The 22,998-nt window shown below is 47.1% G+C and overlaps 1 protein-coding gene across 1 annotated transcript in view; it reads left to right on the top strand.

Annotated features, from left to right (window-relative positions):
* TTC7B (tetratricopeptide repeat domain 7B) overlaps window positions 1–22,998 on the top strand; it is a 187,699-nt gene that overhangs the window by 94,508 nt on the left and 70,193 nt on the right. The window contains exons 9-14 of the mRNA XM_012724635.1: window positions 1,009–1,092; window positions 2,004–2,108; window positions 3,657–3,774; window positions 5,600–5,657; window positions 11,093–11,165; window positions 13,579–13,739. Coding sequence (XP_012580089.1) covers window positions 1,009–1,092; window positions 2,004–2,108; window positions 3,657–3,774; window positions 5,600–5,657; window positions 11,093–11,165; window positions 13,579–13,739 — 599 coding nt within the window. The remainder of the gene's footprint in view (window positions 1–1,008; window positions 1,093–2,003; window positions 2,109–3,656; window positions 3,775–5,599; window positions 5,658–11,092; window positions 11,166–13,578; window positions 13,740–22,998) is intronic.

The raw sequence follows: 22,998 nt of genomic DNA on the forward strand, positions 1-22,998 counted from the left end.
ACACACACACACACAATATAACCCATGGCTTTGCTACCAGGTATGTAGGCCAGACACTCTGGGAGCCTCCTTCAGTTCCTAAACCAACCCAACCTCCCCCATCCTTGACTGATCCATGCTCGCTAATTCTAATGTATTTCTTAGTTCTTGCCCATGGTTGTGAAGTTTCTGAATCTGTCCATCATCTTTCCTCTTGGCCTACCTCCATCCTGGCTCCCCCTTCCCAGCCACGAACTTCCTAAAGCTCTGATGTGGTCGAGTCACTGCAGAAACCTGAGGCTCCTTGCTGAGAGCAAAGCCCCCTGGTGATCTCTGCCCTTGCCAGTGTCTCTGGGTGGTGCTGGGTGGGGAGAGGGAGTCCCATTAGCAGACAGCTGGGACCTGGAGGAGCACAGAGCTCCACAGCTGGCGTGGAGGAGGGAGCTGGAACTACTTCGAACAGGAACTGCCATCCCAGACTCTGAAGTGGCCCCCACCCACCTCCGTCCTCCAGCCGAATTCTCCCTTTCCCACCCAGGTGCCCTAGGCTGGATCCTTATGTTGCCAAGTCAAAGTCTCCCAACTGTGGTTCCCCCTTCCTGGAGTGCCGTTTCTGTGTCATAACTGTAGTTTTTCTCCCTGCTCATCAGTCAGAACCCTGTCCATACCCCTTCCTCCAGGATGCCATCCTGGCGCCTGCGTCACTTTGCTCCCTGTTTCCTGCTCTGGGGTGCTTGTCTGTCCAGCCTGGCGTTTGAGTCATCTGTGTACCTGCCTCTTCCCAGGTCCCATGCTGAAAGCTGCCTGAGATCGGAGTGTTGTTAGTCAGCTGCATACCATCCTGGCTTCCGGCACAGGATGTCACACCCTGGGGACTGACTCCTCGGGAGGGTTTGTGGAGAATCATATTCGAAACAGTCCGGGAAACGGATTCCGTAGGCCTCCCCTGAGCGTCGCATCACAGTGTGCACCTGTCCAGTGGGTCACTGGCCGTTCTCAGGTCCATGTGTGTTCTTCTTCCCGAACCAGTGCTTAGAAAGAGCCATGAAGTTTGCCTTCGAGGAGTTCCACCTCTGGTACCAGTTCGCCCTGTCACTCATGGCAGCCGGGAAAGTGAGTTGCTCTCTGTGCCACACCCTTCCCTGCGTCCACGGTCCGTGTCTTTGAATTCCAAGAGGTGATAGAACAGTAGAAGCTGAACCACCTTTGGAAATGGCCTGTAGTCATGTGTAAAGGCGCTATCAAACTTAGTTATTTGGGAGCAAAGAGAAACATTGAAAAGAAACATTTGGAAAGATTTGCCTTCTTCTAGCAGCTTCGACTTCCTGCTGTGAAGGGTGGCTCAGCCCAAGCCCAGTTCTTGATGCTCTCACTGACGTGAGAGTAGGGACTTATTCCTGGAGGGGAGAGCACTCAGGTCTGTCAGCGGTATGTTGGGGCAGGTGAAACCCAAAGCTCATGCTGAGGAGCAGAGGCCGGCTGCCCTCCCAGCGGTGAGACCCAGGCCAGCCACCCGCGAGCTCAGCTTCCTTGCCAGTGGCATAGAGCTGTCCTCAGGTAGATGAGATAATGGCCGTAAGGTGTGTAGAAAAGCTGCCTTAGGAAAGACAGGAGCCATTGTGTGCTTGGTGAGACCGGCCATCTAGTCAACCTGCCATCCAGCCACTTGTCAGGTCTGAGAGGTGAGATGATTTGGCCTAAATTGAACCAAATTTAGTGTACTTTTAATTGGACAGGTTGATTTTTATAGTAACCTGAGGTACCAGTGATTTATTTTTCCTGCCTTGGCAATGGCTACCCAGAAAATGGCCAAGATGAGGTGACTCCAGGGAAACAGTTCTACTTGTTTTCCTCACCTCTTACCCCCTTCACTCGAAGTGGGTTTCCTCACCCCCAGGCTGGGCTGGACTCAAAGTTGGGGAAACTTATAAAAAGGTGCCCTCAACAGAGATCCCCCAGGGAGGCTCTAGTGTGGTTTCGGCATTATCTCCGGAGCATTTTCACAGCCATGCTCTCCTCCTCAGTCGGCCCGTGCTGTGAAGGTGCTGAAAGAGTGCATCCGCCTGAGGCCCGATGACGCCACCATCCCACTCCTGGCCGCCAAGCTGTGCATGGGCTCCCTGCACTGGGTGAGTGGGCTGGGCGCCGCCCTGTTTTACGTCCAGACAGAGAGAAAATGGCAGTCAAGCCTCAGCCCCACAGACCCCAGGCTGCTCACAGCCCCAGGTCCTTGGCAGGGCCATGGGTTTCCAGCCCTGGACCAGGAGGGCAAAGTTAGTGACTGAGCTCACTCAGTGATGGGGTTCTCCAGCCTTTAGGGAATGTGCTTTGAGGTCACCATGACAGGGTGACGCTGGAATTTGTGTTCACATGTCTCTTGCTTTATGTAAGACCTGTAGGGCAGGAAAGGTAAATGTTACCAAATGATACCCTCTTAGCCAGACTGAGATTTCCTATAATGCTAAGAATCCCCCTCTCCCTTAGTTCATGTGTAAACACAACTTTCTTCTTTGCTATTCCTTCACCTAGACTCTCTTCAAATAGTCGTGTTCATATTTGAATTTGGGAATAGCCTGATTTGTAACAGTTCTCATACTTCCAAAGGATACTATCGGAGTAGAAAGCGGAAAACTCAGACTACTTGCTGAGGTGGTGGTAGAGATGACTGCCGTGTACAATGGAGTCATGATTTTTCCTTAACTTCTCGAGATTAGTGACTAGAAGAATTTGCCTCAGAGACTGAGGAGCTTTGCTAAGGTTTTTTATCTGTGGCCCTTGCTGCTTGTTTTGGTCCATTTACTCCCATGCAGCAGAACAGAAGGATGCCTGGTGAAGAACGGGCTCCCCTTCTGTTAAATTTTGCTTCAAACCTGGGGGGTGACAGCCCTGCAGATGCCAGCCTCCTGCTCCCTCCGCTACAGCACAGACCGCTCGTACCTCAAACGAAACTTTTCAAAATAAGATTAAAATCTTTTCTGTATATATTCTCCTCAGTTTTACTGAAATTTCCAAACACCCCAAGGCAGAGTAGAATGCCCCAGCTCCCGCTGTGCCCACGCTGGCCCCACTCTGGAAGGACCAGGCTTGCCTCAGCCAGTGGCGAGTGGAGCCGGGCTCTCTGTGGGCCTGAGCGGGCCTGGGTTCCAGGTGCCCTTTCCCGCTGGAGCTGCTAGGCCGGTTCCGTGTGTGTGGTTGTGTGATCGGGTTCCCGAATGGTTCACAGCTGTGGGAAAAGAGGACCCAAGCCTCAATGGATTCTTTATGTCATAATAAAATATGGAAATACCCAAACATGAAACTCTTCCAGGATTTTATTACTTACAGACATATGTAGTTTCAAATACCTAGCACAACCTAATTCCTAAACCAGTCAGCAAAAAGTGACGATGAAAAGATAGAGCCCCACCAGCCCCACCAACCTCTCCAAGGATGAAAGTGACTCTGGACGGTAAGACAAAAAGTAGGTAGGGGACATGACAGAGAATCAGTCAGGTCGTGCTGCCGAGGACTATTCCAGAGCCTCTCACATAGGGAGCAGAATCACCAAAGTGGAAGTGGAAGATTTGGTCATCATTTTCACAGTGACTCATCAGAAATCCACTTCTGGCAGCAGATGCTCATGGGAATGCATGTTAGAAATTCTGCACGTTGTTGTTTTAACTTGTCTGGTTTTTCAGTTGGAAGAAGCTGAGAAGTTCGCCAAAACTGTGGTTGACGCAGGAGAGAAAACGTCTGAGTTCAAGGCCAAAGGCTACTTAGCTCTGGGGCTCACATACAGTCTGCAGGCCACGGACGGTGAGCGAGCCCCTCCCCCACGGAGCTGGGCCAGGGCTGGGCTGCCTGGTCCACCCCCTGCTCCCTAGGGACAGCCCACAAATCGGGCTGTTCTTACATGTGCGTACCCCACTACTGCTGTCCCGTCTGTTGGGGCTGATTGTGGAAGGGGAGAGGAGGCACAGAGGATGAGTGCCAGGGTTCCAGACCCTCCTCCAGGGGCAGTGTGCGTGGGGCTCCCCGCTGGGGGTGCGGAGCCTCTACGTGAGATGCCAGGTGCGCCAGACTACACCCAGCCCAGCCTGCCTCTGCCCCTACCCTGGCCTGGGCTGTCCCGAGTGAAGGGGTGTTGGGTCTCAGGTGCAGGGATATTGAGTTCAGGGTCATCCACACTAGAAGTTTCCCTGGACCAGTCACGACCTGCCTCTTCTCCATTCACATACCTTACTTTGTTACCAAATTTTACTGATGCATGTTTTGTACACTTAATGAAATTTCTGATTATATGTAAATAGAAAAGATCAATCGATAAATTGCTTTTCTAAACTCTTACTATTATCCTGTTAACACTTTGTTTTTCAATATGACACAAAACAAATCTCAAAAATGAATGTATATTTTCATGAATTAGCACAAGGTCAGATATTCCTGTGATGACTCCCTAGTTCAGGAGACAGATTCCCTCCCCCCTACTCGCCAACTGAGGTGCCCTCCACATGTTCTCTTAAGAAAAGACACCAGTCTGACTTTCATGGTCCTCTCTTCATGATATTACAACTTACCCAAATCTGTTTTCCTTGGCCCTAAAATATCAAAGGCTCTGGAGCAGTCTTGCATAAAAGTTAATTTTCAATAATAGATTTTTTTCTAATGTTTTTCATGTACACAACATCTTGGCAATACCCAGCACATTGTTCTAACAACAGTAAACTTTTATTGAATTCTAAATTTAATGCTACATATTTATCCATATAAATTCTTAATTTGGACTCTACCCTTCAAAAGTCTTACAACTTTGGGGAGTCACTGGACTCTGCTGGGTCTCATCCTGTATTTATGGTTCTGCCAGTTTCCCTCAGACCTGTCCTGGTTCAACACCAAGCGGGTGTCCTGGGCTCCAGCCCCACCCACATCCCCAGGACAGCCTTCCTCCAGGCTCAGCGCCATGCAGGATAAGATCTGTCGCTGTTGTTAGATAAGGCTCCCGCAGACCCAACTGTAAACACCCTTTCTCTAGAGCTTTCTGTTGGCCCAACAGAAAGTACCTGTGTAGTTCCCGAAGCAGACGCTGAGGGAAGCATTTCTCACCTGCTCACAGAGGACATATTGACACAGCGCGATGGCTTCACACGCTGGAGCTGACTTTGCCTGATCTGTCGCTCCCTTGTGTTCCATCACAATGTTAAAGGTCCTGGCCATGGCCTGGTGTTAACAGAGTGGCCTTTTGTGGCATCAAGCAAGTGCTCTTGGCCCAGGATCGTAGCTTCAGAAGGAACTCTGAGGACTATTGAATTCATACCATCAGTGCTGGGGTCTCTTCCAAACCACCCTGGTAGAGCCACTCTTGAAAAACCAGGTGTGCACCTCCCTGGAGTTTCCAGGTGGTCTTTCAAGACAGCCACCTGTCCCTGGGGCCACCAAGAGCGACCAGCCAGGTCACACTCTCCCCTGCTGCCATCCCACTGTTCTGACCACAGGGCAGCGCTGGGACAGGACTGAGCATGTTAGCACCAGAAATTGCAGCTTTGAATCCACTCTGAATGTATAGTTTTTGTGAAGAGTTTTGTTATTTGTCAAAAATTTCCTGATCTCCCAGTGCCACTGACTCATTGAACCCTTTTCTTAGCTTCTTTGCGAGGGATGCAGGAGGTCCTACAGAGAAAGGCGCTTCTTGCATTTCAGAGGTGAGTGGGAGTTCATCTTTTCACTCGGCTGTACATAATGACACCAAAGTATGATAAGTATAAAAGGAAGAGATATTTATAAAGATTATGTAAACAGTGTTTATCCCTGGGAGTCTCTCGTCCTGAGCACCAAACATACAGCTTCACAGCTGGCTGCGTCCCGTCCCTGTTTATCCGCTGGACACACTCCGCTCACCCCTCGTACAGCGATTCTGCCTCTAGGGAGAGAGAGCCTTCAACGAGTAGGGAGATGGCTCCTTTTGTTAGACGCATTTGTCATCATCTGGAAAAGGAATCATTCCTTTCTGGTTTTTTTCTTTTACATATCAAACTGCAGATTTTTATATTAAGAAATGAAAAGGGCAGATTTTAGGACAGTCTTGAAATAATCTATTCAGACAGCCGGCCCCTACACCCCGCCGAGCAGCATAATACCTGTGCTTGCCTTTTCTCCGTGCTTGCCGTGGCATGAGGAGGGTGCCTTCCTCAGAGAGCGCTTGAGTGGCACAGTGCTTTATCTCCCCGCTCGCTGGAGCCTCCCCTCACACCAGGAAGGTAGAGACTGAACAGGTAGAGCCCCACTGTTAGCGAGGGACCAAGGCGCAGGTGAAGATGAGCCTCGCTCCCCCCACGACCCCGGCTCTCCCAGTCCACGGATCCTGCGCTCTCATCAACCTGTTACAGGGCACACTGGGCTGCCTATGGATTCTTACCCACGTGCCTAAGATTTAAGTGTACCGCAGGCACACACGAAAAGGGCAGCAATGAGTTTATTTACAAAGGGTAAGAAAGGAACAACCCAGGGAAAGACAGAGAGAGAGAGAGAAGTTAACTAGAGCATCCTACAGTTGGATGACTTGGGACCCCAATAGCACACTAAAAGCTCATCAACAGCCAAGCGACCAGCTACCGGCTACAAGGCCAAGGAAGAGAGAGAGAGAGAGAGAGAGAGAGAGAGAGAGAGCCCCTCAGCTCAACATGGCTCCTCTGTATATCCCCAAAAGTCCCAAAATGGCTGCTTAGCTCTGCCCTTGGGTCCTCCCAGTCCACCCTTTGGTGTTGCTGGGAGTTGTAGTCTCAGTGACTGGAGTAGGGGTGGAGTCCACAAAACCTGCATCCTTTCCCCCTAACAAACCCACCCCATCATCCAATCACTTTATACCGAGGCCTCCCTGCTAAAACACAGATCACACTATGATTTAGTCTGTGATTAATTTTAATAAATTTAATCTATGATTGCCACCAACTAGACCATGTGGGTTGGACATTTGTGGATGGGCATTCGATAACTGATAACACACAAATCAATCTTGGCTTACCCATAGGGCGGACAACCTTTTGTCATATGGGTCCACAGTTTTTTGTTTTGTTTTGTTTTGTTTTAGCATAGCAGTGTTTTGTTTTTTAGTCTCTGTGAAGCTTTTGCTGATGTTCTTCAGCATGTAGTGTGGAAAGCATTTCCATTTTAGATGGTTTGGAGCTTGAAATCCTCCAGTCTTAGTTGGTAAGATCCACATGTGGATGCCTAAGAAAGTGGCCATTATATCTGTTTCACTTTTCTTAAGTAAGCCACCGGCATTCCTGACTCCAAGTTATGTAACTGCCATTCCTTGGCCTGAATTCCTTTTTGTTACCTTTTGTTTGTTTGTTTGTTTGTTTATTAGGTTTTAATCCAAAGAGATTTTGTGAAGTCCTAGTTTTTCTAGGAAGACTAACCCAAAATTAGTACTTGTGTGAAATAAAGACTATTTTTAAAAGAATGACATTGTTCTTTTTTCCAAGTGCACATTAACTAGAATTATTCTAGTGCATGGCAGACTTAACAAAAATCGATAGAGGAAAGATTTGCATAAAAGTGAGTTGTATCTTTTATGTAAGTGGCTCTTCAAAAACCACTTGGATAAGACATGCTTTTTGTTTTTTTGTTTTTTTTTACTACGTATTTTAAATCTTCTCCATGCTATTCTGTTTATGTCATTATTTCCCCTTTTTTGTTTAAAAAGAAAGCAGTGTAACTTAAAAAGGGGTGGGGCTGCCAATAGTGTGTGTGGAAGCTAACTTCTAGCTGTGGCCAGAGTGGGAGTTCAGAAAGATTTGCTTACAGTGGACTCGAAGGGTGACTGTTGGGAGGTGTCCAAGTTGCATGCCCACCTTTGCTGGCAGGGGCCTCACTGCACACACACAGCCCAAGCAGCTCAACCGGTGCATTTGCCCGGAGCCGGGGTGCAGTGAAGAAGGTGGTGTTGCTTGCAAAGCTCTCTGAAGATGTGGTTGTCCTGAGAGGCTGCTTCTCCGGGCTCTCCCTGCCACAGAGAACAAAACAAGCAGACAGTTGGGAGACGTTGCAGTGACTTGGCCGCTGGCCTGCAAAAGTCTGGGCCGCTCCATGAGGGAGAGGTGCCGTGAGACCTTGTCCTGTCCTTGAGTTTTCCCGCTACCACCTAGCTCGAGCTCACGTTTGAGTGTAGAGTCTTTTGTGTATATAAAGTAACTCGCCAGTTTGTCTAGAACTGAGGAGTTGCCCAAAACACTCCACTTTCAGTGCTGAGACCAGAAATCCTGGGCAAAGTCATTTATCCTAAGGGGGTAATGTAGCACAAATTATGTACAATTTTACCTAATTTGTACTTTTTTCCCCTTAACTTTTAAACACATGAATCCCAGGTCTATAGTAATCAGGACTGAAGGGAAAATTGGCTAACTAGACATGATATGGTAGCCAGAACAGTCCTCAGAAGCTCACTTAGGCTCTGCCTCTTTTCCTGGATGTTCTTGGATGAGATGCTTCAATAGCAGATGCTTCATAACTTGTAGTTACTATTGTTACAAGATCTTGCGGACCAGAATCAAATTAAGGTCTCCTCTGCATTCTTGGTTCAGCTCTAGAAGATGTTAGAGTTAGTGTAGGAGCACTCATGGCATTGTGAGTTCTAGCCAGCCGATCTGGCAGGCCCATCCGTGTTGTTCACAAGCAGCTCTTGGGACACCGCTCCCCACTGTACAGTGGAGATCACTTTGGGGTGGCTTCTCTGCGGGAAGGGGTTGTTCCTCGAGGAAAGACACTCGTATTCTTTATCTCCAGGATCCCCAGAGGCTGGTCCAGGGCCTGGCATCACAGCCGTTAGTGTATAATATGAATGGATGAGTGGATGAATGGATGGCTGGCTGGCTGGAAGGATGGACGGGTCTATGAATAAGTAGTTCGATGGATAGATAGGCAGTCTGCAGTCTATCAGCTCTTTCCATATGGAAGAGAAATTGAATTAATGGATGTTCTTTGACAAGAGGAAGCACTGTGTAAGGGTCCCTGTGGGACTTTTTGAGTCTCTGGGTTTCTCTTATCAGCCTCCCAGTGATCACTCTATGGGAATGGGGTTTATAGTAGACTTTAAACTCATGCGCAGGGATCTTGCAGTTTGCAAGATCACTAACATCCTTCCTCTCACCTGCATGGCTTGATCACTTCTGTCTAGAAACTTTTGGGGGACCACCTGACCACCTGCATCTTTGGTGCAGGAAGTCAAGGGATGAGGTTTCTCTGCATGACATTTTCTAAGGTCCCATAAGACCAGAGCACACACTTCTTGTTTTATCATAATTTTTCTTATTTCCTTTTTTTCTTTCATAGGATAAAAATTAATTTACTAGCCAAATTACTGAAATAAGAGATTTTTAAATGCGATGTTTAAATTGTGCCTCATGAGAAATTTGGCACGTGGCTGCCCATCACTAGCCAAGTGCTGTCCCAACGCACCCAGGAAACACCGAGGTCTTTGCACTACTGGTCAGCTCCTCTCACAGCCACGGGCTGACAGCTGACAATCACTGGACAAGGCCAGGCTGAGGCCTTCCCCAGCAGGCTCCTCATCACTCAGCTGGGTGGGACAGAGGCATCCATTATTTGACTTGACTTCCTGTGTGGTAAAATATAAACAGGGCTGAGAAAATTCTAGCTCTGAGAGATTCTTCTGGAGGGCTGTAGAAATCTAGCTTTATTAATTATGAAATAAGATGAGCTGAAATAAATAATGCTTCAGTACTCACTTTGTATTCATATTCCCTGAATATTGAGAGAGAGAATCCAGTCTCACTTTTTATGAATGACGGGGCGGGGGGGTGGGTTGTAGGGAGGTTGGGGGGGAAATCCATTGATGTAAAAATTCATGGGAAACCCATGCCTGCGGAATATTTAAAAGTTGGGGCATGCTGGGTAGGCCTGTGGTAGAAACAGGACATCTGAAAGGGCAACACAGGCAAAACACTCAGCCTCAGCCGCGTTTAGGGTCGGGAGTCTAAGTGCTTTGCTCTAAAGATTTAACAAAGCCAGCGGCTCCCCTGCGTCCTGCCAGTCAGCCCTGTTGTGAGCACCCACATTTGCCCCCACGGTGTCCCTGGATCGTTGTACTCAGCACATTTTCAGGATGGTTAACACCTAGGAGACCTTTGAGCCCTTTCCCCGGGGCAGGCGGGCAGTGGTCTTCATCCTGTGGAAAGTCAGTCAGCATCCCAGTGCGTTTGCGCACTTTGTCCACAAGGACTTGGCTCTCTTTTTGAATCTTGAGAGTTTTTTGTTTCTTGCTGGTGGAAGAGTCTCCTTTAATCACAGGTTCACAGAACAGAGTGAGGGGTCTTTGCTAGCTGGGGGCTGTTGGGGACTGTCTGCTCTGCTGTGCCTTGTAAAGAAAGTAAGCTTGTTTCTCTCTTCCCAGCAGGCTGTTTAACATAGTTGTATGTTATAGTCCCACTTTGAGTGGTTCCTGGTGAAATACAGTTGACGTCCACACCGTAGGCCATGTCTGCCGTCCGTTGGGCCAGTCTGCCTCTTAACTGTCCAAGGCCGGTTAAGAAAACCGGGCGTTCTCTCCTGCCCCGGGGCCCAGTAAATCCAGCAGCGCCGACTGAATTCGCAAACTGACGGGACTTAGCAGAGCCAGCCAAACACTGCAGAGCTTTCTCTCCTCCCTCAAAACCCAAAACCTCATTTTTACGAGTAAAGTCAGGTCTTTGAGTCCCTGTGGTTTCTCTGAAATCCAGAAATGTGGGTGCAGTAGCATTAGCCAAATAGCCAAAGCAGCTGTCGCCTCCCCAGCGTGCCCCTGGCCGCCCCGTCACAGAGACGCTGCCCTTCCACTCAGCCCAGGGAGGCGTTGGTCGGGCCTCCGGGCCTGAGGCCTTCTCACCTGTCGCTCCCCCTCCCAGGATCTGGCTGCCGTTTCAGACACCCAGCAGCCACAGAGACGTGCATCTGTGTGCTGTCTGCATGCAAGGGTCAGGGAGCAGCGTTCCACTTCTCAGTGGGCAAAGGGGAAGAGCTTCAACTAAATGTTAAATAAACTGCAGATGTGATCTTGGCTGAAAATGCAATAGAATACTCGTTTGATAGGGAAGGTGAAAATGGCCTCGCTTCTTACTAATAGCCGAAAATGCTTTTTCAGGGCTCACAGCCTCTCACCAACAGATCACCAAGCCGCGTTCTACCTGGCTCTTCAGCTGGCCATCTCCAGACAGGTCAGTGTCCCTCGGGGGGCCCCGACGTGGCAGCCGCCTGTCTGCACAGCCCCCTCAGTGTTCGGCTGAGTGGGAGCTGGTCTCCCCCGTCCCGAGGCTCAGCTGAAGCCACAGCTTCTCCTGGGGATGCTGAACCCTCCCGCAAGCCTGGGGTCTGGTCCGGTTCAGCATCTACAAGAGACACAGCCGTGCCCCTCTGCTTTTAAAACGAAATCCACGAACCTAGAGGGCCCGGGTTTGTGGGCCAGGTGGCTTCCTTAGAAGCAGCGCCCAAAACCCAGGAGTCACCAGAGAGCCTTGCCCCTTGCTGACGGAACCCAGTGCAGGGACTAAGGCCCTGCTCGGGGCCTGGTTGTTGCAGGTACTGGTGGCTCAGGAGGGTACCAGCAGGCATAGATGAGAAATACCAGTTCCTTAAAACACAGAGAAGAGAGGAACCCTGGAAACAGGAGACTCAGTCACACTCTGCTAGCGGGGCAAGCCCTGCTGTCCTTCACCTTCCTAGCAGAGCTTCCAGAAGCTGCCTCTGCCATCCTCATGCCCTCCCAGCTGTTCTGGAGTCTCTGGCCACATGCCCGCCAGCCCACCAGGTGCAAGGCTCTGGTGGTGGCCCCAGCACATTCCTGAGTGCTGACAGGAGGGTGGACCAGAGGTCAGTTGCCCAGACATGCCTTCTCCTGGTTGGTGGGAGCGTACATCTGAGCTCCTGGAGGCCTGGGAATAGCAGCCAGGGGACAGAGGAGAGCAAGACCCTGCCTCCGTAAGGAGCTCGGCCCTGGAAGGGGTGCTCTCAGCTGGACTTGCATCCGAGAGAGCTGCTGCAGCAACAGCTGTGGCTGTTAGCCATCTGGCCTTCTCCTCCAGAAAGTTCTCACCGCCTCTGGGAAGCCTCCCTGTGTTTGCTCCGCTCTCTTGTCCAGCATCTGTCTTTCTCACTCGACTTCAGGTTCCCTGAGGGGAGGGCCCGGCGCCCCATCACCATTGCTGCTCCTTGCCCCTCCCTGGCTGCAGGAACGCTGCCCGACAGTGTCACACACCCGCTAATGCTCGCTGAGTGAGGGGAGCATCCCCCGAGTTACCTCTCCCTCAGGGACATCCTTTTGAGTCCTGTAGCCATTTGTCCACAGTGGCTTTGGTCAACCCTGCAAGTTGATGCCTTGACCACACCCTGCCTTTACCCTCCACATGACTGCATGTTGAGTGCTGGTCACTCTGAGGCCTGGATAGTAGACAGAGCCTGTGGCACCCACCCGGCCCACATGCTTCCCCAGTGACCAGAGGGGCAGAATTGGAAGGTCTCGAGCCACACTCCTCTCGCCATCGATACCTGAGGCCAGGCTCAGGCCATTGTATCTCTGGATTCAGCCTCCTCCCCATCAGTGACTGGTCAGGCCGGGTGACCCCTCTCCCAGGTATGAGAGCCGTGACTCTGTGATCCCAAAGCAGAATGCCTCGCTAGCCCACAGGCATAACCTAAATCCTTTCAGAAAGGAAAGCTAGCGGATTTGGGCTAGACAGAAGTCAGGGTTCTCCTGTGCAGTGAGGGGACTGGAAAGAAGCAGGAGAGCCCAGAAGAGCCCTCCCTGGGACTGGAGTTGGAGGGAGAGGATGGATCCCCCCGGGGTGGTTGTGTCAATGCTTCGGTGGCAGGCCCTTTGGAAATCCAGCCTCACATTCTAGTAATTCTCCTGGATACTGCTAAGCCTGCGTGGACTCTGGGCTCTTCGAATATCCATTATGTATGCATTTTATCAGCCCTTGTGCTTGGTGGCGTTCATGAAAGTCTTGAGCAGCTGTTGCTTTTTTAAGGTTAAGTTAGACCGAGTCCTACTTGAATTTGTATATGTTGGCTTTGTGTGTGGCCTGGCAATTTGTTCCTTGTGGGTTGTAGTTTGGAAAGGTGTTTTGTTTGTTTGCATATTTCCTTGATGTCTACTGGAGATCCAGGACAAAAGAACTTGAAAGGAATCACAGGTGCCTGAACATTTGGAAAGATCCGGTAAAGTTTTTGGAACTTGTTAACATTTTAATTTCAGCCATCTTTAAAAACCGAGACAGTTCAGGTCAGGCAGTTTAACTCCCCTGGAAACCCCTGGTCATCTGCACCTGTGTCTGGTAGAGTTTTCACACTGTACCTTGGGCATGGTCAATAGTAGATCAGTTTTGTGGGATAAAAGAAAGTGTTCATCCCCACCTGTCTCGTCTTAGATGTGGTGCTGCAGGGAAGCAGAGGGGCACTGTGTGGCTTCACGGCTGGAGAGGGCGTCTGCAGTGACAGTCTCGAAAGCTCGACTTAAAATCTGAGCGTGGCACAAAGTGAATCTATTCTCGATATTTACCGAGAGACGAATTGAGATGATGGTTCCCTGTTAGTGTGTGCGCGCTTAGATCTTTTGGTTTTGTGTTAAACCAGATACCAGAGGCTCTGGGGTATGTCCGCCAAGCTCTTCAGCTTCAAGGCGACGACGCCAACTCCCTGCACCTGCTCGCCCTCTTGCTGTCTGCACAGAAGCATTACCACGATGCTCTCAACATCATCGACATGGCCCTGAGCGAATACCCAGAAAATTTTATGTGAGTGATCCTGGCCTTTGTTTTTCCTTACTCAGAGCTTATGAAATGTATTTCTTCCCCCTTCCCTCCCGCTGATCTATCTAATTTAAGTCCTTCATAGAATCCTGGTGCCAACTTCCCTGTTTTCTTGTTTTTCCGTGACACACAGAAACAGACGTGATCTGCTAGGGCAACTTTATTAAGCTAAAATGCTTTATCCATTTTTCCCGGTGTCTGCCCTCGGGCCACACAATGTGATTTGAATTATGGACTGAATATTTTATGTTAATTATTACCCGCTTCTAAATATATAATAGAAAAAATATAACTGCAGATCAAAATATGACTTCATGGAAATTCTTCCTCAGGGCGGGACTAAGAATTTTTCTCTAATGAGTTGCTTGAAAGGCAATTTAAAGAGAAATATTAAATACATACTAATACAGATACACAGGGTATGGCAAAAGTGATCTTGAACAAATTCCAGTGAATAAAACTTGGCAAACATTACTTTGGACCTTGCTGATCCTACTTCCACTTGATCCTACTACCTAGTTCCAGGTAACATTACCTGTTAGCAGGCAGCCTTGCTCCAGAGAGGCGACCTCCCTGTGCCTTGGTTTTATTCTCTAGGAAATGCAGTTACTTGAGTCAGTCTGTTAATATTCATCATCGTAAGCCACGAGGCCCTGTCCCATTCTCGGGCCCTGAATCCTGGCCTGTAACTTGGGCCTCCGGAGGACACTGGCTTGTGCACTCCTTGGCCAGGTCACTGCCTTGTGCAGGAGCCAAGTCCAGCTACAGCAGAGAAAATGCTGCTGTGCCCGGGCTGGTCGGAGCTGGGGCGGGGCCGCTGCTCGAGCGGTGAAGGGCGGAATGCAGGCGGGCCCAGCTGGCTCTGGGCTTTCAGCACTAAGCGCAGTTACAAATGCTAAGTGGGTCATCTCGACTCCACTTCTCTGCACCGCCTCACAGTGTTCTTAATCAGTGCGTTTCAGCAGCTCTCCTTGGGAAATCGGCTCACACATTTCCATTACACACACTTCTTTGTCTTTAAGGAAAAGGGCACTTTTCTTTTCCCCTTGGAGAAAGATCTCCTTATAATCCGGGAAACCTCTGACTAGGGATTTCTTTGGTGGGTTCAGCTGTTTATGCAGAGTGAATTAGAGAGCTTTGCTGCAGTGTTTTACTTCTTGCAGATCTCAAACCTGCTCTCCTACACGCCAGGCGTATTTCAGGACTCCATCCAAAGCTGCTTAGCCGGTGGGTCAGCCCTTACCCGGCAGTACCGCAGAGCCGGATACCTCTGACTTCATCTCACTCATCAATATTCCTTCACTGACACCCCTGCCTCACCCAACACCTTCTCTAGGTGACTCCCACCTGGACAACAGGGGTGTCCTCCCCGGGAGGCCTATTACACTAGTGACCACACCACAGGGTAAGCAGTAAACTGTGGCTAAAATGGCACTGTCTGCAAGTGACAGCAGCTGACAGCCCTTTCAAGTAGTAGAAGTCCGAGACAGTAGCAGAGATATTTGAGGAATGCAAGCCTGTTATTTTAACGTTAAGCTGTAAGCTCAGAAAAGCAAAGCATGGCAGCAGGTCTGAGAGCAGTGGATGACTTGTTTGCTTTTGAAATATTTGTATTTCTTCCTTTGTAATGGAAAACTTCTTCCCAAGAATACTTTATTCAAAGTTGGAGCCAGATGTAGCTAGGGATCCCGTGGTTCCTTCCCAACCTGGGCAAAACATTTCAGCAGCACCGGCCTACACAAGATGAAGTGGCCCTGGGCCCGACTGCCATGTGGTGGTGTCTATGTATCTGTGACAAGCTCGTTGCAGAATCCGGAGCCTGAGGATGCCGGGAGTTCCTCGTGTCCCCTCAGCCACACCTGCCGCAGACCCAGGACATAGTTGATGTGCGGCCAGTATCTGCCAGATGGCGGGGGAGCCCCACCCTTCAACCTGACCTCCCCCTCCCCCGCCCCATCAGGGTCAGGCCCGACCTTTGGTTGAACCAAGAATCCTCTAGCTCGACCCTTAGCCCGATGCCGAGTACTACAGAAGTTTTGGCCCCTGTTGAACCTATTCAGGGCGCTTAAACACCAGCTTTGACCATTTCGTGGTGACAGTGAGGTGTGGTGACACAGGAGAGAGCAGCTGGTCCTCTAAGGCGTCCAGCTGACTTAGCACATTGAAGACATTTGTGCGAGGAGATCACTCAGTCTCTGGCAGAGACGCACATTAGTATTATTATTACTGCTAAGTGCTTTTAAATGGGATAGTTTAGAGTCTTTTGGAATTGTTAGTAAATACTGATTAGAAGCCAAGGACTATTTATTAAATGTATTGAAAATAATACCTAGCTGACATGTACACTTGCGTGTGTGCACGCACACGCGGGAGGCTGTCCCTACATCTTGGGCTAAGAAAAGAAGCATTTATAGTGCCTGTGACTATCCTGAGCTCCCCACCCCCCCTTAACTTTTTTTTTTTTTCCTTTAAGAATTATTTATTTTGCATATAAGAACTGGGGTACAGGCCAGAGGTGCCAGGGTAAGAGGATTCACCAGAGACAGGGTGGGGAGCAGAACAGGCAGATGTACTGAAAGACCCTGCTGAGGGGAGCAGTGGGCGGGTCAGGAGAGGTCTGCCGCCTCCCTGGCCGAACCGAGCTCCTGTTGCAGTGACCGCTGATCACTTCACAGTGCTGTGCTTTCACCCGTGGGCACCACCTTAACTTTTAGCACAGGTTAACCCCCATCCTGCATTCTCTGCTGACCACTCCCGCATGCTTCTGTACCATGTTTTTACTCCTAAATCATATAAAATTCTAGCTTTGTTTGTCTTCAGACTTTTAAACAATGGAATCCTATTAAATATCCTCGCACTACTTGCTTCCCTTGCTTACCGTTCTTCTCCTGAACTTTGTCTTTTCCGCATACAGCATTTGTTCATTTGTTCATTTGCACTGACGGGTGCTGGATGTGTGTATCTTTCTTTACCGAATAATCCCTAACAGTTCTCCCAAGTGGTGGGTCAGTCCACACGCCTGTGGTGTCCAGGAAGGACCCCCAGTGGCTCAGCGCGCCAGCACGCAGTGTGGCCACGCTTATCTTTGGACGGGGGCCACGGGTTATGGGCAGTGCGCTGAGTCTGAGTGGCGGGCCCCTCGTGATTATTAAGGGCCCCTCGTTATTAATGAGGTCAAATGCTTTTTTAGCTGTTCATTGGTCATGCAGCTTTTTTCTCCTAAGTGGTTATTCTTTTCACACTAATTTGTAAGGTGTCTTTGTAGATCATGGTTTTACAAGTAAAAAACTTCCAAACTGTGACTTGCTTTTTCTTTCTCATTATGATGTCTGTGTGAACGGAAGTTCTTTAAGTAGTTGAATGGTTCAGCCCTTTCCTCTGGATAGTACGTTTTGTTTCTAGTTTAAGAAATCGCTCCCCTTCCCAGGATCAGGATGGCAGTTTCCTAAGTTATTATCATTGTTATCATATTACATTTATATTATATTAACTGATTTAAATTTTCTGTAAGGCATTATTATCGTTCCGAAGTTATGTTCTTAAAGCTCTCTTGGGTCATCTTTCCCACTTAAATCCCTCTGGAGTCATCTGGGTCTGTCTGGGACTGACTGATGTATGTGTGGACTGACTGATGTATGTGAGGGGTCAATGTAGTTTTGTCCCATAGGAATACCCAGTTCTCCTAGCACTAGGGGTACCAGAAAGACCCCCTTCCCTGCTGCTCCACAGCGTTGCCCTTGTCATGACCCCACATCCACACAAGTTGGGGCTTGAGCCCGGGGTTTCCTCTGCCCTGGCCAGTGTGTCGGCCACTCTGCCTCCTTACTGCTCTGCGCTACGTGGGGTGACCCGTTCCCTCTTCCCGAGCGCCATGCCTGTTCTTGGGCCTTGGAGCATTCACGGAAATACTTGAATCTCTTGGGTTCCACAAAAATTTTGGTTGAGATTTTGATGGGGACTATATTTAATCCACTTTCTCAGTCTGGGTCAGATTGTGTATTTTATATCAGTGGATTTTCCAATTCATGGCCACTCTTATCTTTCTAACTATTTAGGTCTTTAAAAATATTTTTTTAATGAATCTTTGTAATTTTTTTCATGAAGATTGTACTCATTTTTTTTTAAACTAGAGTTATTCCTGGTTATCTGAAAAAAATTTCCATGCTATTCTACTTACATACCTATTTAAGAGGAAATTTCCTCCTTCCTGACTTGCTACTTATATTTTAATTACAAATTGGTATTGAATCTTAGTAAGTATCTTTTCTGCATTTATTGAGGAGATGATCTGATTTTACTTCTCTAATATGTGAATGTTATATTAGGTGTTTTTTTTAAAAAGCCAAATTAACCTTCACTTCTTGAGAAAAGATCAAATTGATCATAATATATCAGCCTTTTCATAGATTCACTTTATTAATTTTTTAAAACATTCGCATTTATGTTTGTGTGCAAATAGGCTGTAAATTTCCTTCCTCGCTATGTCCTCAATGGGACAAGTCAAGTCTAGTCCAGCATCATAAAATAAGTGGAGTAGTTCCTTTTTGTGTATTTTGGAATCATTTGTGTAACTCGTTTCTAGAGTAAGTTTTGGTGCAACTTAAAGCCATCTGAGTCATTTTTCTAATAGAAAGACTTCTTTTTACTTTCTATTATGCAAGGCTTTCCTATTCTTGCTTTTGAAAATGATTATAAGTATAGTTATGGTTTTTATTTAAGTTATGTGTAACATGTATATGACATATATTTTTTAAATTTGTTTATTTCATGTAAATTTTAAGTGTTAATGGCATGAAGTTCTTCATGATTTTTTTAAAAAGATTTATTTATTTATCCCTACAGAGCTGAGGTACAGACCAGAGGTACGGGGGTGGTGAGAGGACTCACCAGAGACAGAGTGGGGAGCAGAACAGGTAGATTGACTGAAACACACTACTCGGGGGAGCAGCAGAGAGACAGGAGAGTTCTGCTATGCCATGTGGGTCACCTTCCTGGCCCAGGATCGAACTCGGGCTGCAGTGGCTATCATAGCTTCATAGTACTGTGCTTTAACCTGTTGCGCCACCTAACCTTCTTAGTGATGTTTCTAAGTGACCTGTTTATTACCATGCAGTGTCTCTGGTTAAGCTTCCTGCCTGCAATACTGTCTGTTGTGCTTGTCTTCGTCTTGAACAGTCTTGCCAGAAATTTGCTACATAGATTTTTCAGAGAACCAATCGTGTTTGGATTATCTCAACTATATATTTACTTTCTTTCATGACTTTCTATTCTTATATTACTTCCTTTCTTCTGTTTTCTTTGAGTTTGTTTTATTTAATTTTCCTTCTTAATCTTTTAAGTTGGCTTAATCTTTTAAGTGGGTGTTCAGTGTATTGATTTTTTGGTCATATTTTCTGACATTAGCTTTTAAGACTAAAATATTCCTGCTACTGCTTCTTTAGCTGTTAACCGAAAGTTCTAGTATGTGAAGTTTTTGTTATCATGGGGGTCTAAATATTTTTAATTTCCTTTTTTTTAAAATTCATTAGTTATTTTAGAACCATATTTTATAATTTACAACTACATTGTTTCTTTCTAATTATATTTTGTTAATGGACTTTTGATATCATTCAGCTGTGTTCAGAGACGATACTTTGCATACATTTGAAATCTGTTGACATTTGTTTTATGGCCCAGCATGCATCCACTTCTTGTAGACATTTCATGTGTATGTGAAAAGAATGTTTTCTGTATTTTTTGTGTCAATTTTCATGTTTTATTAGGTGGAGCTACTAACCATGCTGTTCAGATCTTTATTCATACTGATCTTGCATACTTAATCTCTCAATTATTGAATAGTAATAAGTTGAAATCTGTCAATAGGATGGTAGATTGTCCTGTTTTACTGCTTTATAGTTATAGCTTTATATAGCTTGCAATGCTGCCATTAGGTGCATATAAATTTAGAATTGCTACGTCTTTCTGGTAAATTCAATCCTTTATCACTGTATATTAAGTTGCATAATTCATTTTGCCCAAAATGCTATTATTATGTGTGTTACACTTTCACATCCACTTTGGGTTGGTTCACTTATATCTACATACAAACAAGTGCGTGGGATATCTTCGTCCATTCTCTTCAAACTTTTTACATTCTTACATACTCTTGTGTTCATTATAGGTAGCTGATCTTTTTAAATTTGAACTAACAGTCTTGTCTGAAGATTTAGTTTATTTCCACTTACTATAACAGTATGATAGATGGACATAAGCCTCTATATCTCATTTGTGCTTTGTATTTGTCCTGCTTTTTTATATTTTAGCCTCTCTTTTTTAAGATTAGTGATATTTTTAATACAGACTACTTTTCCTTTACTAACCTGGAAAGAAGCATTATGGTTACTGGTTGTTGGTTATTATTTAGTGAGAAATTCTAGTGCGGGTCTGTTGCTGGCATCGTTTTTTAGTTTATGTCTAAAATTACATATGGCTTTAAAAAGATTTTCAATCTGGGGTTTTAATTCTAGGCTCACATTTTCTTACAGTACAAGTGGTCTTGCTTCTTTTGTGGTGAAGTTCAGTTCCATATAACATCATCTATCTTTTCCTGCGGGCAGCCTTTCATGGCCATTGATGTCCACATGATGCTCCGAGTGTGGGGTCTGCTCAGGAATCGCTGGGCCTGTTTAAGCCATGGTTGGTGTTGTTTACATCGTTTACCACTTCTAGAAAGTTCTCATTCACTTTGGTTTCTTCAAAGATTTCTTCTCTATAGATAGCATGTAGTTGGGCCTTGCGTTCTCTGTTTAGACAGATCGTCTCTGCCTTTTCTCTCCTGTGTTTGGTCCATTCACAGTCACTGTAGTTAATGGCCTGGTTGGATTTACAGCTGTCATTTCTGTGTCTTAGCTTTATATCATCCCTCCCACACTGCCTCATCCCTCCCACAATGCCTTCTCTTTCTGTTGAAGATCTTTTAAAACCCTTTGGCTATTAAATAATCTAAACCAAAGGATGCAAAATCATTGTCTTCAGTTTATATATTAAGTGTCTCCACACATTAAGTTTTTACCCAAAATAATATTGAACAAAATACACATTCATACTAAACAGTGTTCATAGCTCTGTTAGATTCATGGTTGACCGTACTTGATGGAAAGCCTCACCCTTCTTTTGCAATAATGCTTTGCAGAAACTTCCTAAATAATTAATACATTCTGCTTAGGAATTTTCATCACTGGCCCAAAAAGGGAAGAAGCAGGTGCCAGGTGATACTGGGCACAGCCATGTCTGCTGACGACAGAGGCTGGCTTCAGGCCTTCAAGGCTGTGTGTTTCTGCCATGGAGGTGCATTTGTAGATGAACCACTGGGGTGAGAATGGGCCATTTGTAACACTCTGTCTTTGGAAAACACATCAGGTAGCATTGTATTTACAGTGGCCTGTGAGAACTTTGTGTCCCTTGGATGTTTTATTCTAAGACGGCAAGTCTTACTCCAGTTGCTTGGGGCGGCCACGGCCAGGGCCAGTTTCTCACCCTGTGGTTGTGCAACTTGCCTAAGGCAAGGTCTTTCCTTGATCTGAATCTTATTCTTTCCTATTTCAGTAGAATATAGACACACCGTTCTTTTGTGCTCTCAGAGAATTACATGGAGGTTCATTTGCAATAGCAACATGAGGTTCAAAGCAGTCGCGTCCTCATGAAACGATCAGGGGTTACTGCAAAGCCCAGGAAACTGACTCTGGAAACTTCACATGCTCCCAGTGCCAGCAGGATCGTGAGGGGCTGGACAGCACTTCTAAGTGTGTCTTTTCCTTGCTGCTGACATCTGGCAGACTCTGAAACTGCCCCCAGAAGAGCCCCCCCCCCCACCTCCTGCAGGTGGGCTTCTGCTCCCGGACCTGGGAGAGCAGATTCTGTCAGACTGTCACATCTCTTTCTTACTTTGGAAGCAAGCGGTGTGGAAGTGAAGGTTTGTAACAGGTGCTTTCCTGCACACGTCCTTTCCCTTGGGTGCAGGAACAGTCACAGCTCTTCCACACTGCTTTCCTCCAGCCCCTCATTCAGCACTTAACACATATTTAACCCTGGGAGGCTCACCAAAGGTGGGTGGTCTTATCACCTCCTTTTTATAGACAGGAAAACTGAGGCAATGAGGTTAAGTAATTTGTGCAAGATTACATCTAGCCAGTGGTGAAGCACTAAAAGCCAGGCAGTCTGCCCCTGACATCTGTGCCCTTAACCATGGGGACACCAAGTTCCCGCTGTTCTGATGCAGATGCTGCTGTAAACTTATATAGAATGGTTCCACACTCAGCGCTCACAGTCCAGCTGAGCAGGATTTTTTGCTCTCTCTCTTGTTCATCTCTTCTATAAACTAGAAAACCTAGGTGGGGTCTTTCTTTACTTGAATATGTACCTGGTTTGTAAAATATCATTACTTAGCAAGTAATGGCTCATCTAAGGACACCCTTTCAGAGAAACTCAGTTGAACCTGAAATATCACAATGAGTGATATTTCAATGTAGTGGAACTGAGAAGCCAGATGTTGAAGCTAATTTTATGTCTGAGCACGGTGATAGAGCAGCGGACATGTCCATTAAATTTGCATTTGCTACAAAGTTGGACCATAAGGACAGATGCTGTTTCTGTCACTAAATTAGAGAAATGACCCATTAGTACATGGGGTGGGGGAGGGGGTGGAGTGAATCAAGGGAGCCAACAGGATGTCCATCCCTCGGGGAGGGCTCCTTGGACCACTCAGAGGGCAGAGGCAGCCTGGAAGATACCATGGGCCAAAGTGGATTGATTCAGTGGTACAGTGGCCTGTTTAAAATCAACTTTCCACAACAAAAACAGCACCCCCCCCCAAAAATGGGCAAAGGACTTGCATAGACATTTCTTCAGCGAAGACATTCAAATGGACCATAAACACCTAAAAATAGTCTTAGCATCACTAATCATTAGTGAAATGCAGATCAGAACTATGATAAGGGGCCTCCCTGGTAGCACAAGGGATGAAGCCTCAGGGCAATGAAGCTACATGAGCTCAGTGCCCGTCCAGGGAGTGACCCACAGGGCGCAGCAGACCTCTCCTGTCTGCCCACTGCTCCCCTCAGCAGTGTATTTCAATGCCTGTTCAGTGCCTGTTCTGCTTCCACTCTGTCCCTGGTGAATCCTCTCACCCCATTCCCCCACCACACCTGTGGCCGGTACCCTAGCTCTTGTATGTATAAATAAATCTTTGTTTATTTCTGAATAATTT

The sequence above is a fragment of the Condylura cristata genome, unplaced genomic scaffold, assembly GCF_000260355.1.
Source record: "Condylura cristata isolate star-nosed mole 26May11 unplaced genomic scaffold, ConCri1.0 scaffold00013, whole genome shotgun sequence".
In the NCBI taxonomy this organism is placed as follows: Eukaryota; Metazoa; Chordata; class Mammalia; order Eulipotyphla; family Talpidae; genus Condylura; species Condylura cristata.